General features: G+C 37.5%; 1 protein-coding gene across 1 annotated transcript in view; it reads right to left on the bottom strand.

Annotated features, from left to right (window-relative positions):
- Positions 1-233: 233 nt before the first annotated feature.
- The window catches only part of LOC121409728 (polycystic kidney disease protein 1-like 2), a 38,980-nt gene continuing 23,432 nt past the window's right edge, over positions 234-15,781 (bottom strand). Inside the window, exons 17-27 of the mRNA XM_041601636.1 lie at positions 13,582-13,845; positions 12,072-12,177; positions 11,063-11,374; positions 10,486-10,634; positions 8,616-8,846; positions 7,641-7,921; positions 5,851-7,126; positions 5,125-5,392; positions 3,818-4,089; positions 2,268-2,409; positions 234-2,049 (exon numbers count right to left, since the gene is read on the bottom strand). Of these exons, the coding sequence (XP_041457570.1) occupies positions 797-2,049; positions 2,268-2,409; positions 3,818-4,089; positions 5,125-5,392; positions 5,851-7,126; positions 7,641-7,921; positions 8,616-8,846; positions 10,486-10,634; positions 11,063-11,374; positions 12,072-12,177; positions 13,582-13,845 (4,554 nt within the window). The 3' untranslated portion in view covers positions 234-796. The remainder of the gene's footprint in view (positions 2,050-2,267; positions 2,410-3,817; positions 4,090-5,124; positions 5,393-5,850; positions 7,127-7,640; positions 7,922-8,615; positions 8,847-10,485; positions 10,635-11,062; positions 11,375-12,071; positions 12,178-13,581; positions 13,846-15,781) is intronic.

Here is a 15,781-nt window from a genome sequence, read left to right as displayed (position 1 = left end):
AATTTGATATCCTTCAGTATGCATGGATTTGATCCATCCAATGGTACAGTATAGGGTGATTGATGTTACGAGACTTGTGTCTCGTAATATAGTCCATAATATAGTTTTTGGATTGTGTAAGAGGCGAGTAACTGTCCTTTTGACATTTCTATACCTCCAACACTATTCAGATCATGATCTTAGTTAGATGTTGACCCATTAAAAGTTTGTTTAATACCTTTGACCTCTATCTTCAAAGTTAATCAGAAAATTGTCCCTTTTCTATGTAAACATGAAATTATTGTGAAATTAACCCAGCAAACTGTTTTTTTTTTGTAGTATAGTTCTTGCAAGATTGGAAATGGGAAAGGCAGACAGACATAAGAAAAAGATATGAAAACAATAGTGCTTATTGCATCGCCTTTGGCGGAAGGAAGTTTATGAATAATACATCCAGCAAGTGTTAGCAGGCAGATGCAAAAATATAATAAGAACAAATTGTATCAGGAAGGGGCAACAAAATTCTTCATTTGTAATGAAGATTTATTAAATTCTACTGATCTTACTCAGTGAACAATAAAATAAAAACAATAAAATGAATTATGTTTGTAATTCTATTACAAAAGATGTTTAACAACTAGCAATTAATTGACAAGTTTTTCTGAAAACTGTGTCTAAAAATGTAATTCTGATAGTTAGAGAATAAGAAATCATTGTCAATTTCATTATTAATAACATATATAATAACAGCACAACATGATATCTAAGTTTAAAACAAATGAACATATATCACTGCAGTTGCTTGCTTTATATATTTCTAATCCAGTCCTATGTGAAACCTTTCTGGGATACCCAGCAAAGAGAATATCTTTGACAAAAGCAGAAGACCTATCATTCTGTTCCCTGAAGGTGGAGGAGGATTTCTCCTGATGGTCACCATGCTTTCATTGAGGGCAGCTATCAAAAGATCTAAAAATAAATAACAACCCCAGTACTGGAATATCAGAAGAGTAAGCGGACCAATCGTTCGATGAACGGACATCAAGTCATCATAGACAAAATTACCTGGAAGTGTGGTGAAGAGAGTGATTGCTGATTTGGTGATATCACGATAGTGGGGAAGGCTACCAAAGGTGATGGACATGGGAAAGGCAAAGCTAAGTACTAGGACTAAGAGCAGAAAGCTGAATGCAGTGACTTCATGGTAGCAGTCAGACATGACAGCAGTGAGAAGATACATGCGAGGGTTGAGACGCAAGAGATAAAGAAACTTGACACAGCTAAGGATGATGATAACTGCAAAGCTATATCCTAGAGCATTGTCACTGCTAGCTGCAGAACGGAAACTTACAAAGCGAACTGATTCGTCTCTCATTTTATGGAAGAGCTGCTTGGTGATAATGTAGCGGTAGGTGTATAATCCTGCAGATACATAGCAGTTGACAATGATGGCAATTTCCAACAAGTTCCATTTGTCACTGAGGTACTTTCTGATACCGATGGGCTTGTACCTGAGGTACTCTCGATACATTACAAAGAAGAGGGCCAAAACAAAGAGGATTTCACAGATGATGACAAAGAGTTTATAGTTTGCAGCGTAACGGTGCAGCCTAACTGCTTGTACCTCGGGGAGCTTCAGCATTCCACCAGATGCAGGGGTCTCCATGAGGAATGTAACTACACAGAAAAGATTGGTGTTTGCATTGTATGCTGTCCACTCTGCAAACAGCGCTCTGGTGCGAGCATCCAACCACCTTGCATTCACCATCTCTGCCAAGGAATTCACAGCCTCTTCGTAGTCGGCGCCCAGTACCCAGATGTAGCCACTGTTTGGAAGGACCATTGTGTGGCCCCACATTCCTGTAGATCTGTCTGGGTAGAAGTGCCAGGGAGAGTAGTTCGAAAGACTCCACTCTTCCACTGTCTGAGATGAGTTCAAGAAGGCAGATGTGTTAACTATGGGCTGACTCCAAGATGCATTGTATAATTCTCTGTCCGCTGAATCCGAAGTAAAAGGGGCTCGGCAGTCATTGATCACGTCTACGAACAAGGGGTGAGTTTTACAGGAACCTACAAAGCAAAAAAGAAAGTGAAAATGAAAGCGAGGACGCAGTGTGAAATGAACATTTCTAAAGTTGCATTTTAATGATATAAGGCACTAATTTTGTACTGTACATCATCATTCAATCAGTCAGGAACTTTTGATTAAAAGCATGTTCCAGCTTCTTATATCACTTCACTTTTCTATCCGTCTCAAATGAGATGAAGACTCTTACTACATGACTTACTTGGTTTAACCCTGATTTGCCTTAGTCTCAGACCCCCACCAATCAATGTGGATTGCTTCTCGGCTCCCCATCTATCCTCACTAAGAAGACCAGGCAGGAGTGTTGAGTTAGCCCACGTCAGGAAACTACGGAAGTCATTCATCTTTAAAATATAATTCAAAAACTATTAAGGAATCAAGTGGGCTTTTAATTCCTTTCATTTCATACATCTTTAATCACCAACAACTTGTAAAGCTCATCAATATTTGAATGAAGTTGCCCATTTTGTTTAATCTTTTATGATTAAATGACACAAGTAAATTTGAATTTACAAATACAAATAATGTCATGATTGAAAACTCTAGTTTAAAATATTACACAATAATAGCTAATGTTTACTTCTACACCTACCAATTCTCAACAAAGTTGACAAACCATGTCATAGCAAGTAAGCCTTATTTCTGAATGCATGAATCAATTATCAGTTTAAAAAATGATAAAACAATCATGTATAGATGGTTTCCAAAGACTTTTCTACAGTCATACTGTATATAATTTCCCAAGGCTACAAATGTTTTCAAAGACAACCCTTTAACAATAAAAGAACAAGGCAAACGCCAAGCGTTGTCTCGCCTGCATATTGCAGTCATGAAGAGACTGCATGTCAAAACTATAGGTCATGTCATTAGTGGAACAAACAGAAAAGGTCATGCCATTAGTGGAACAGATGCAAAAAGCATCCGAACATACAGTACCAGTCAGATATCTTTAATACCTGTTTCGAAGCTATAGAAAGTTATTGTGTGTACAACACAGCACAGTGCCAGTCATGGAAAGCTCATTGACCTTTGACCTTAATCAAATTCAACTCACATTCAAACTTGACCTGCACCTTCAAGAGATGGACCTCTTGTATGAATTTGGCAATCCTACCTTGAAGAAATAAAAAGTTATTATGTGTACAACACAGCACAGTGCCAGTCCTGGAAAGTTCATTGAACTTTGACCTTAATGAAATTGAACTCCCATTCAAACTTGACCTGCACCTTCAAAAGATGGACCTCTTGTATAAATATGGCAATCCTACCTCAATGATATAGAAAGTTATTGTGTGTACAGCACAGCACAGTGCCAGTCATGGAAAGTTCATTGACCTTTGACCTCATTCAAATTCGAACTTGACCTGTGCTTTCAGGAGATGGACCTCTGGTATGAATTTGGTGATCCCACCTCAAAGCTATAGAAAGTTATTGGGTGTACAACACAATTGTGCCAGTCATGGAAAGTTCAATGACCTTTGACCTTTGATATGATTCGAATCGACTCATATCCGAACTTGACCTATGCCTTCAGGAGATGGACCTCTGGTATGAATTTGGAGATCCCACCTCGAAGCTGTAGAAAGTTATTTGGTGTACAACACAATTGTTGATGACGCCGCCGCCGCTGGAAATAGTGATACCTACGTCTCGCTCCGCTACGCAGGCGAGACAAAAACAAAATCAAGTTATAAGCAAGCTGATCATACATGGTGAATGTAACAAAATACTTTCTAGTAAAATTAGACTCACCAATGCATAGTCTTTATTCTTGTGATGGAAGAAGAGTCCCTTTGTACCTCTGGTCATCCAGTACGCCTGCCTATCTCTCTGACTGTATGTGATAGTGATGAGCAGATAGAAGAAACATAAGAAACCAGCAATCTGCCACAGCAGGGAATACATGCGAGCCTGCAGTTGCTTGTTCTTCAGGTGGGAGTTTATGGTGGAGGTAGCTGGGGGATGGTAATGGGCGATGGTGTTCCTCCGTTTCTGAAGTGCTCTGCGAGTCTGTGTAGCATCATCTAAAAATGATAGAAACAAATTATCAGTATTATCATTATCATCATTTATTTGGCATAATCAACTTATATATATTAAGAACACATACAAGTAATAGTGTAAGACGAGTCACACACACATGCCAAAGGAAAGAAAAAAAAAAGATTAATCAAATAACCATAATACACGAAAACATATAGCAAACTGAATGATTTTCCATGGACCTACTCCATGGTTTTTCTCAATCAATTCTCTTCTCCTGTACGATAAACCCTACTGCCCAAGTAAGTATCAAAACACCTGTTTCTTGACCTCGGTCCGAAGATAACATAACAGCCCGAGCCTGGTCCTGGCAAAGCATGCCGCCATTTTTTATTCACTTACTTTCCTTATTTCGAGGTCGATTTTCTTCGTTCGAAATTGAAAATGGACTAACATTGAATTTCTGAATACAATATGCCTTTGAAAACGTGATTAAATATCGAATACAATAATTTCATTCTGAAGGTCCTACTACAGGCAGAGAAGTCTTACGTAATAGCACAGCTGTTGTTTATCATTTTGTCCCTGGCTCAATGGTCATAATTTGGCCTGTGGAGGTGAAATTGAGATAGCAGGGATTACCTGGCCAAGCGGGATTGATCAGGCGGGTGTTTCATAAAGTTGTTCTTAAGTTAAGAGTGACTGGTGATCCTGTCTTGCGGTAAATGGTACACACCATTGGCGATGATCACCAGTCGTTTTTAAAGTTGCTCTTAACTTACGAACAGCTTTATGAAATGGCCCCCAGGGATCTCAAATACAATTTGGGGTCTAATACCGCAGTTTGCAGTCTGAACTGCGGTCTTTCTCTAAACGGGGGTTTGACGTAATGCCTCAAGGCATCTAATATATACTTTTAGGTTGTTATATTCAAACTAAGTTAGAGCCTTGCAAGACAATTACATCCCAAAGGTTAGGTCAATCTTGAAGATTTTGAAGTTTTTTACACTAATCAATTACTGTTCAGTATAGTGTAAAGAAATACTTTTCTTACCGTACACCTATGTAATGCTTACCTACTTGGAGTTCCTCAATGTCATCACTGAAGTCTTCTTCTGGTTCAATCTGCTTGAAGATAAGTGAAACAAAGATGGCAAGGAACAGAACCTTGATGGGCTGTGTGATGAAGATGCTCTGAAAGGTAGCTATAAACAGAGAGATCAACCAGTCGATGCTTGTTTGTTTGCCATATTTGAGGCCATAAAGCATCGTGATGTAAGAAGAAGCGACCACGGTTGCAAACACCAACAACCATGCAATGTACACGCATGCAGGTGGAAGACCCTGCAAAAAAATGGCATAAAAGAAAAGAAGACAAAAAATGGTTTTTCATTTACATTCATCACTTGTCACAAATTTTCTTTTTCAGCAGTCACAGCTTAATCTTTTCTTTCTACTTGAATTGTCTTACATTTTTCTGTTATGGTTATTTGAATGCAATCCCTAAATGTCAAACACACATCCCAATACCGTGCTTCTGAGTGACTGAAATCAAGTTGGGGTTATTATTTTTTAGTCACATATGATTTATCTCCATGTGTGGTAAAAACGTAACAATTATGGTAATTTTGTTAATATGTCAGTAACCTAGTAGCAGGTGTAATTTATAATGGCATGAATAATATAAGACAACATACAGATCGTACATGAAATACATCAGGCAATAGCCTTTGATGTTGAAGAAATCATTCTTCACATTTGACACTAAACAATATTGTTAACAAATCAATACATATATTCACCCTGGTTCTCTGTTTCAGCTTAATCTTTCCTTCTACCACAGAATCTGATAGCAGAGACTCATCAGGTGATATGGGAGGTGTCTCAATATCCAATGCTGTCATGACGATGGTCTGGGCTTCCCTCATAGCTTGTTTGTGTTCTTCAGGGTCATAGAACCTGTCTGAAGATATGACTGATAGATCCTTGACCATTTCCATCAACCGTGAGTACAGGTAGAAGTTATGGGTGAAACCATCACATTTCTTTCCCATGAGATCAGAATCGTAGTCACGGCTATTTTCTTCAATTCCCTCTTTCACGCAATTAGGTATTTGTTTGACTGACTGAGTGGTTGTGTCGTCAGTAGTTTCACTCCGTGTTCTATCGACTTTCTCTAGCCCTCCGTGTCCAAATACCTCTACACGCTTTGAACTCTTGTCACTTCCCCATTCTTTCATGACTGCAGAGACAGATCGAAGGACAAAGTCGTCCATCTCCTGGTGGAACAGCGTACTATTCAAAGAAATGCATGATGGCAGAGAAGTGGTAGAAGAAGCAGATGAGGCGTTTAGAGGGTTGTTATCTTTGGAAGATGTGGAAGAACTATCACCTCCACCAACCCAATGACGAGAAGTCCTTTCTGGTGATTGTTGGGAAGAGACTTCTCTGTCTTTATGTTGGACGGATTTTGTCAGGCTTTTTAATGTCAATTTATCATCAGCAGACTCCCTTTCCGAATCTTCCTTCTTGGTCAAGTCAATACTTGAAAGTGAATGGGCAATTTCGGGCTTCAGTTTTACCATGTATTTTTCTTTGTTAGCAGCTGTTCGAAGTTTGATACTTGGCCTGATGTGTCTGAAGATCTGCACAATGAGGAGATTGATTGGGAAGGAGATTAGAGAGCTCTCAATGCCGATGATGATCTCTTTGATGGTAATTCTAAAAGTGCCAAAGTCCATGACCTGATCGGCTGGATCATTTGGGATTCCATAGAACATAATGCTTGTCATCATAGAGCACATGAGAAGGGACAGGCAACAGAATGCTCGCTGCAGACGGGTAAAGTTACTGTGCTTTGGACGCATCAGAACAGACAACCACAGATGGCCATCACGCAGATCACGTACAGTCCTGGCAGTGAACAGGTGTCCAAACTTGTGCAAGTCTTTGGATGATGCAATATGGAAGGTGTTGTCAAGACCAACCCCTCCACCTCCAATCATCATCCAACTGTTGCAGATGAAGTAGTAGCGCTCGTCACTCTCCAGATCATGGACTACGCAATGGCTCACATACCTTTGGGATATAATTAAATTAACTGCAGGTGTTAATTTCATTAAATCTTGTTTCCATATGAAATTCTCATTGGCTCATGATTCTGGTAACCTCATGATCTAAAATCCAAAAACTATGAGTAAAACATTATTCTTTAAAGAATAGATTCTTTCTTTGAAAATTAAGATGGAAAGTTTAAAGGAAAACTTGTGTACATTTTCATTGATGTGAATTGATGTGGAACAATCCTCAGAATAAATCTCACGAGCATAAGTAAAAAAACTGTGTCAGAAATTGCTCTGCACAGTTTTTCCGCATTTATTATCAATGTGCCATTAACATGCCAATGCGCTTTCCCAACACATTAAAAAGATATGTCATGCATGTCTTCACTCCATGACAAAAATAGTTGCAGAGTCTCATGAGCATTTGGTAAAAACTGAGGAAATAATTGTCATCAATAATTGCAACAGACTTCCCAACCACCCAAAAGAATGTACGCCAATGCCCTTCAAACTTTGCATGAATCACCTACCAGTGAGGACTAGTGCCAGCATTGTTATGCCACAGCCTTAAAGATTGAATTTCTCCGAGACCTTCTGCAGTGGTCAACAAGAACGAATCTGTCGAACCTCTGGTCAAGACAGGTGAGAACCTGTCATGCAGGACGTGTGGATCGCTGCGACCATTCTTGCCCATCAGAGTTAGTGTAACAGTTGCTGTTGTGCCTGAACCACGGCGCATCCCTGTGACTATGGTGACATCATAACGGTAATGATGGAATGGGTCATTGTCATCCAACACAGTGACTGCAGCCTGATCAATAACCACAAAATATAAAAAGCTAAACAATATAATGATAATAATATACTAGTATAGTTGCACTTTGATGAGTTTATTTGAGTTTAGTATTCAACACACATGCAAGGCAAAAAAAAGACAGAAAAGAAAAAAATTAGATACTAACAAATAAAAGAAAAATATTGATACACTGAAATACAGAGTAACAGCTACATATGGGTTATAGTGCACATTTATGTTTCAAGTTGCATTTTACGCTGCAAACATCATACACGACACCCCCTACACATGCATACTAGTTCATACATACATGCAAAATACAGTATATGATCTGAGGAGTGTTTCATAAACATTTTTGTCCGACCAGATCTGACATCTTCTTTCTGAGGAGCGTTTGATGAAAGGACTTGTCAAAAACTTCCATCTTATCCGACAGTTACCATAGTAAGAGTGCTTCTCAGCCAATCAAAATCAAGGAAAGATGTCATATCTGACAACTTGTTGGAAAAAATGTTTATAAAATGGTTCCCAGATTTTCATTGACCGAGTAGAAATTTTACTATGGTAACTGTCGGATAAAATGGGACTTGTCAGATAAAATGTCTGACAAGAACTTTCATGAAATGCTCCCCTGGACAACCTACGTAACAATGTAGTTCTTCTAATGTGAGATTTTTAAATGAAGATTTTGGTGGTATGTTACACTTACTCTTGCCGCATCTCGTTTATCCTTCCTCCTCGCCCATACCGCCACTAAGACAAAGCCTGCCAGAATACACATCACAAAGCTGACGACAATGGGGTTATCCACAAAGGTCAGGAATAACTTAGCATCCTGGAAGATATTGATCTTGTTTGGTGGAACAAAGAGTGATGACCCAAAGAAGGTCAGATGATTGCAGAGACAGTGGGTTGACGAGGGCTTAGAGAGAGGACCGACCTGGTAAGAACATTCAGGAGAATGGTATGAAGAAAGATAATTGGCACAAGTTAAAGAACTAACTAGCTGGAAAACCTTTGTTAAAATCTCAATTCAATTCCTTTTTAAGATGTAACATAAAAGACACACACACACAAAGTTTGGAATACTGGCAGCAATACAGAAACAAGTGGAATGCCTCTGGCCGTCTCACCTGCATCACGCGGTTCAATATAGCAGCAGTGCTGACTTTGCATACTACTCTAACTCGCACAAGATGTTCAGTGATACATGGTTACTCTTATGTCCTCTTTTTATGAACTAGACCAATAAACTTACAGAGATATGATGGTTATTCAACGAAAAACCCCAACATGGCCAAAGTTCATTGACCTTACATGACCTTTGACCTTGATCATGTGACCTGAAACTGGAACAGGATGTTCAGTGATACTTGATTACTCTTATGTACAAGTTTCATGAATCAGATCCATAAACTTTCAAAGTTATGATGGTAATTCAACAGATACACCCAATTCGGCTAAAGTTCATTGACCTTTGACCTTGGACATGTGACCTGAAACACGCACAGGATGTTCAGTGATACTTGATTACTCTAATGTCCAAGTTTAACGAACTAGACCAATAAACTTTCAAAGTTATGATGGTAATTCAACAGATACCCCTGATTCGGCCAAAGTTCATTGACCCTAAATGACCTTTGACCTTAATCATGAGACCTGAAACTTGCACAAAATGTTCAGTGATGCTTGATTACTATTATGTCCAAGTTTCATGAATCAGATCCATAAACTTTCAAAGTTATGATGGGAATTCAACAGATATCCCCAATTCGGCCAAAGTTCATTGACCCTGAATGACCTTTGACCTTGATCATGTGACCTGAAACTTGCACAAAATGTTCAGTGATGCTTGATTACTATTATGTCCAAGTTTCATGAATCAGATCCATAAACTTTCAAAGTTATGATGGGAATTCAACAGATATCCCCACTTCGTCCAAAGTTCATTGACCCTAAATGACCTTTGACCTTGGTCATGTGACGTGAAACTCATGCAGGATGTTCATTGATACTTGATTAGCCTTATGTCCAAGTTTCATGAACTAGGTCCATATATTTTCTAAGTTATGATGACATTTCAAAAACTTAACCTCAGGTTAAGATTTCGATGTTGATTCCTCCAACATGGTCTAAGTTCATTGACCCTAAATGACCTTTGACCTTGGTCATGTGACATGAAACTCTAATAGGATGTTCAGTAATACTTGATTAACCTTATGGCCAAGTTTTATTAACTAGGTCCATATACTTTCTAAGTTATGATGTCATTTCAAAAACTTAACCTCAGGTTAAGATTTGATGTTGACGCCGCCGCCGTCGCCGTCGGAAAAGCGGCGCCTATAGTCTCACTTTGCTTCGCAGGTGAGACAAAAAATGGTTCTCTACTATTTGGATGAATTTTCCACATTGTAATAAGAAATGAAATTAGAAATTACAAAACTGAATATATGTGCAATTGTTTGCTTTGTTTGAAATGTGAATCACATAAAACTTCTAAGTGAGACAGATTGAACAAATTTGTAAAAATCTCAGAAGATTTCCACAATTTTCCACAAAAATTTAATCTAGTACCATACCTTACACCCTGTGCTGTCCCATGACTCTTCATCTTCATTCCAAAAAGTACATTGTGATGTATGCATGAAAACAGAGAGTGTGATGTTGTCATGTACATAGAGAGGTTCATCTATACCATCATACAGACTTATCATTATACCATCTGCAACTGAAGATCCACAAAAAAAAGGAAAAAAAGGCTACAATGTACATAGTGGACAAGTATAGACCAAAGTAATATGCATACAAATGAGTTAGATCTTTACAGATCAATTCAATTACCTATGATTTCAAACTCTGGCTACAACATAATATTCAAAGATCACGCATGGCATTGTTTCACAAATTAGTTAGGTTGCTTGATTTATTAAGGTCTAACATTAATTCAAGTTGAGAATTCACAGTATTGATCCCAAAATGAAATATATAAAGACTGTCTGGATGATGTCAAGGAGTAATTGTCAATTTATTTAAGGATTCTAGAGACCGTAATTTTCTGTAAACAATATTTGAAGATTCTGCCTTGAATCTGGTATAATGACATGGAACAACTGATAAGAACATTTTTTAATTGATTGGTTCAGTCTAAGAACTCACCTTTTAGGTCAGCTACAGAGATGCTCCATGTAAAATTCACAACACTATCCTCATTGGTGGCACGTACCACGGTAGCATTACCAACACAGCTGGTCTCATTGATAGTAATATTGGTAATGCAGACTGTAAGGACTACTAAGGGTTCATTCTCAGCTAAGACTCTAAGGTGTAAGGCCCCGTCCTCTGGGAGCGATGATTGGTTGACAGAGATAGATGCGGAGAACTCCTTGGTGATATGGACAACCATTGGGTCACCTATAAAGGGTTCTTCTACTGGTAGGTACACACTGATGTCATCAGACAGGTCTTTGACTGTAGGTTAACAAAATATGACTATACATGTATATGCTGTACCACGAAATGGTACTAACCAAATCAAAAAAAGAAAATGATTGTTAGGCACAAGAAATCTGCATAGTCCACGGTTTTGTACCATGGTAGAATTGAAACTATCTTTGTAAAAAGGGGCCTCATTAAAAATATATAATTTTTCGTTCGTTGTTGTTGATCTTTATGATAGGTATGAATATTCAAAATACAAAACAATTTAGCAAAAAATAACATATATTCTAACATATCAGAATTAAAGACCTACCATTTGAATTATACACAGTTTCTATAACAAAGAATGCCAGTGTTGTCATAATTTCTCCTCTAGTTAGTTAATTCTGCCTTTGTTAAAAATAGAGCAAGCCAATTGGTTCAATCAATGAAATATACATTCTATATCTAACAGTAATATTTAGAGATAGGAGAGTACCTGGAGACTCTTTTAAACTATTGTTCGTAAGTTACGCATGACTGGTGACCCTTTCCATTAGTATATATCATATACCCCAAATTATCATTATTGTTTATTGTCTCCAAAGAAAGGATCATCAATAGAATGTAAAGTCATTTGTAACTAAGAAACCGCTTTATAAAACACTCACCAGAAGATTATCCATAGCAAATAATTCTAGCCTTTATCATCAGATAATGAGAGCTAATTTGCAATTATTTTTTTTACCTTGTAATGCATTGTTATCCACTTTCAACTGTATTCCAATGATACTAGAGTTCAGGGAATCACCACCAGCTCCCCAACTGAAAGGGTTCCATCTCAGAGCTGATGTCTGCAATGGAGCAAAGATGATGCAATATGTGCATTCAAACGCAATTTCATAGTAGTTTACCAATAATTTGTAAACAAAAATTTTCCGACATTACTCCTATGTGTTAAAGATTGCATGCTCGATCTGTAATGAAAATCATAAGTCAGAAAAAATTGTAACCAGTGGGATTCAAACTTGCCATCTACTGCTTGCCGGGCAGCGACTCAACCACCAGGCTATTCTGCAATGCAAATGCCATCCGACATGGGCAATAATTTGTTTACCGATGATTTCATGAACATGATGATGTGTGGTTTTATTTGCAAATAGCAACATTCATGAGAGTATATGTTGGGGTAATCTTTATTATCTTTGTACATTTATTAAAGGAAGAGCATTTCATGGTTGCTGGATTGCATATTGTATGATGCAAAGTTAAAAACCTTTAAAAAATCAATTATCTCATGCAATAATTTCATATAGGGACAAGATCCCTTTGGTATGCATTCCGTGCATATATTGTCATCCCTTTACGTGCTGTTAAATAGGCATTTATATATTTATCTAGAAATATTCTATTCCAAGGCATGACGTTATTATTATTCCCCTGGCTTTAGCTTGAGCTGCCTTAAGAGTTAATCCTGCTGGGTACCCAATCACCTCACCTGGGTTGAGTGCAGCACAATATGGATAAATTTCTAGCTGAAGGAAATTACGCCATGGCTGGGATTCGAACCCACGACCCTCTGTTTCAAAGTCAGAAGACTAATCCGCTGGGCCAAAATGCTTCATTTATAACAATCAGTAATATCTAGATCTATATTGTGCCATTATTTTAGTTTTATACACCCAGGGTATACGAAAAAAATATAACTGGACATGAAAATGAGAGAGAAGTTTCCCTCAATTTTTAACAAATTTAAAATGTATCATTACGAATGGGATGATGACAATAATTGGTGTCCTTACATACTCTGCATAAAATAAAAATTGCTTTTATATAATCATTATTTTTATTATTTTATCATCCTTTAAGCCTTTCTGAATTTTCAATTGCTTCATATCTAATGAAGACAGCACAAAGGAAAACCAAACAGGATTTTGACTGAAGGGGTAAGAGAAGAAATTCACATTATATTCTGCATTTATTTTGCAATGGTGAGAGAATACATTCAAAATAACCTTTTTTTTCTATCCACACTCAACATGATTGTGTCTGAGAATTTTTGTACAATTCTATGTAAAAAAGACATTTTTCTGTAGTAGTAATAAAAAATGTGGAGCAAATTGCGATACGATGCCAGGAAAATTACTAAGGAGTGAAATTGAAGGTCTCCCAAATGCAATATTTTCATTCTTTTCAATCACAAGAAAAATAAAAAAAGATGGATATGAGCATTTAGCATGGCTGATTTAACTACTCACCTGCAAGCTAACCACTGTCCCATTAACGTTGCTTAGAGTATGATCCAACACACCTTCTTGAGATGGCATTTCAAATCTACCAATACCATCATCATCATCTGAACCTCCAAAGGTTGTCTCAGCCAGCTTTTCCTTGCTGATACTCCCCACTGCTAAGCTAAGTGTACGAGATGTTATGATGGTCGCTTCTTCACTGGGAATCTTGCCTGCAACTATTGCATCTTGGATGTCATTGATTGCTGATAGGGCAACTTCGGTCAGGTTCTGGAAGTTTCAATTTTGAAAAAGAAAAAAAATTGAGTCCAACTCATGTACATGAAATTCAATCATGAGAATGCAGATAAGTAACATCCAAAGGGCATGTTGGTAATAAATTAGTACACATTTTTGCCTCATAACCATTTATAAAGCTTTATTCTATTGACAATCGAATTAAACAACAAGTGGAATGCCTCTGGCAGTCTCACCTGCATCACACAATTCAATGTAGCAGCAGTGCTGACTTTGAAAACTACTTTAAAATAATTATTCACAAAAAACACCATTTATATATAATGATACAATACTACGTTCTTTGACATTTGACCTTGATCATGTGACCTAAAACTTGTCAGTGATACATGTACTTGATTACCCCTATATCCACATTTTATACACTATATCTATACACCTTTAAAGGTCATGTGACCTGAAACTCGCACAGGATGTTCAGTGATACTTGATTGCTTTTATATCCATGTTTTATGAACTAGACCAATGAACTTTCAAAGTTATGATGATAATTCAGCAAATACCCACCAACTTGGCTAAAGTTAATTGACCTTACATGACCTTTGACCTTGATCATGTGACATGAAATTTGCACAGGATGTGTAGTGGTACTTGATTCATGTTTCATGAATCAGATCCATAAACTTTTAAAGTGATGATGGTAATTCAACAATTACCCCCAATTTGGCCGAAGATCATTGACCCTAAATGACCTTTGACCTAGGTCATGACCTTCGGTTAAAATTTGGTGTTGAGGCCGCCGGCACCGCCGGCAGAAAAGCAGCGCCTACAGTCTCACTCTGCTTTGCAGGTGAGACAATAAAACTAATAATACATACATTAGGTCTGCCAATATCATCACTACAATATGTACTGCTACTATATACTACTATCAATAATATCATCAGCCAGATCTTATCAATGAAGATTATGATTAGCTTATAATAGTAATGACAATCAAATTATAATTAATGATAATTGTTCATATATCTACAGAGCATTTTCCAGAAGATACAAAGCACTTTCAGATGCCATCCCTGGTCAGCATTAGAGATAGAATGTACACAAATTACCAGATAGCGATAGTAATATATCAAGTCCAGTGCATATATTATGAATGATAAAAGTAACACAAATAGTAACAAGTGGAATGCCTCTGGCCGTCTCACCTGCATCACGCGGTTCAATATAGCAGCAGTGCTGACTTTGAATACTACTCTAACTCGCACAAGATGTTCAGTGATACATGGTTACTCTTATGTCCACTTTTTATGAACTAGACCAATAAACTTACAGAGATATGATGGTTATTCAACAAAAAACCCCAACATGGCCAAAGTTCATTGACCTTACATGACCTTTGACCTTGATCATGTGACCTGAAACTCGCACAGGATGTTCAGTGATACTTGATTACTCTTATGTACAAGTTTCATGAATTAGATCCATAAACTTTCAAAGTTTTGATGGTAATTCAACTGATACACCCAATTCGGCCAAAGTTCATTGACCTTTGACCTTGGTCATGTGACCTGAAATGCACACAGGATGTTCAGTGATATTTGATTACTCATATGTCCAAGTTTAATGAACTAAACTAATAAACTTTCAAAGTTATGATGGTAATTCAACAGATACCCCCGATTCGGCCAAAGTTCATTGACCCTAAATGACCTTTGACCTTAATTATTAGGCCTGAAACTCGCACAAAATATTTAGTGATGCTTGATTACTATTATGTCCAAGTTTCATGAATCAGATCCATAAACTTTCAAAGTTATGATGGGAATTCAACAGATATCCCCAATTCGGCCAAAGTTCATTGACCCTAAATGACCTTTGACCTTGGTCATGTGACGTGAAACTCATGCAGGATGTTCAGTGATACTTGATTAACCATACGTCCAAGTTTCATGAACTAGGTCCATAT

This window comes from Lytechinus variegatus, chromosome 2, assembly GCF_018143015.1.
Source record: "Lytechinus variegatus isolate NC3 chromosome 2, Lvar_3.0, whole genome shotgun sequence".
Taxonomy (NCBI): domain Eukaryota; kingdom Metazoa; phylum Echinodermata; class Echinoidea; order Temnopleuroida; family Toxopneustidae; genus Lytechinus; species Lytechinus variegatus.
This window is presented reverse-complemented; position numbering and strand designations above follow the sequence as displayed.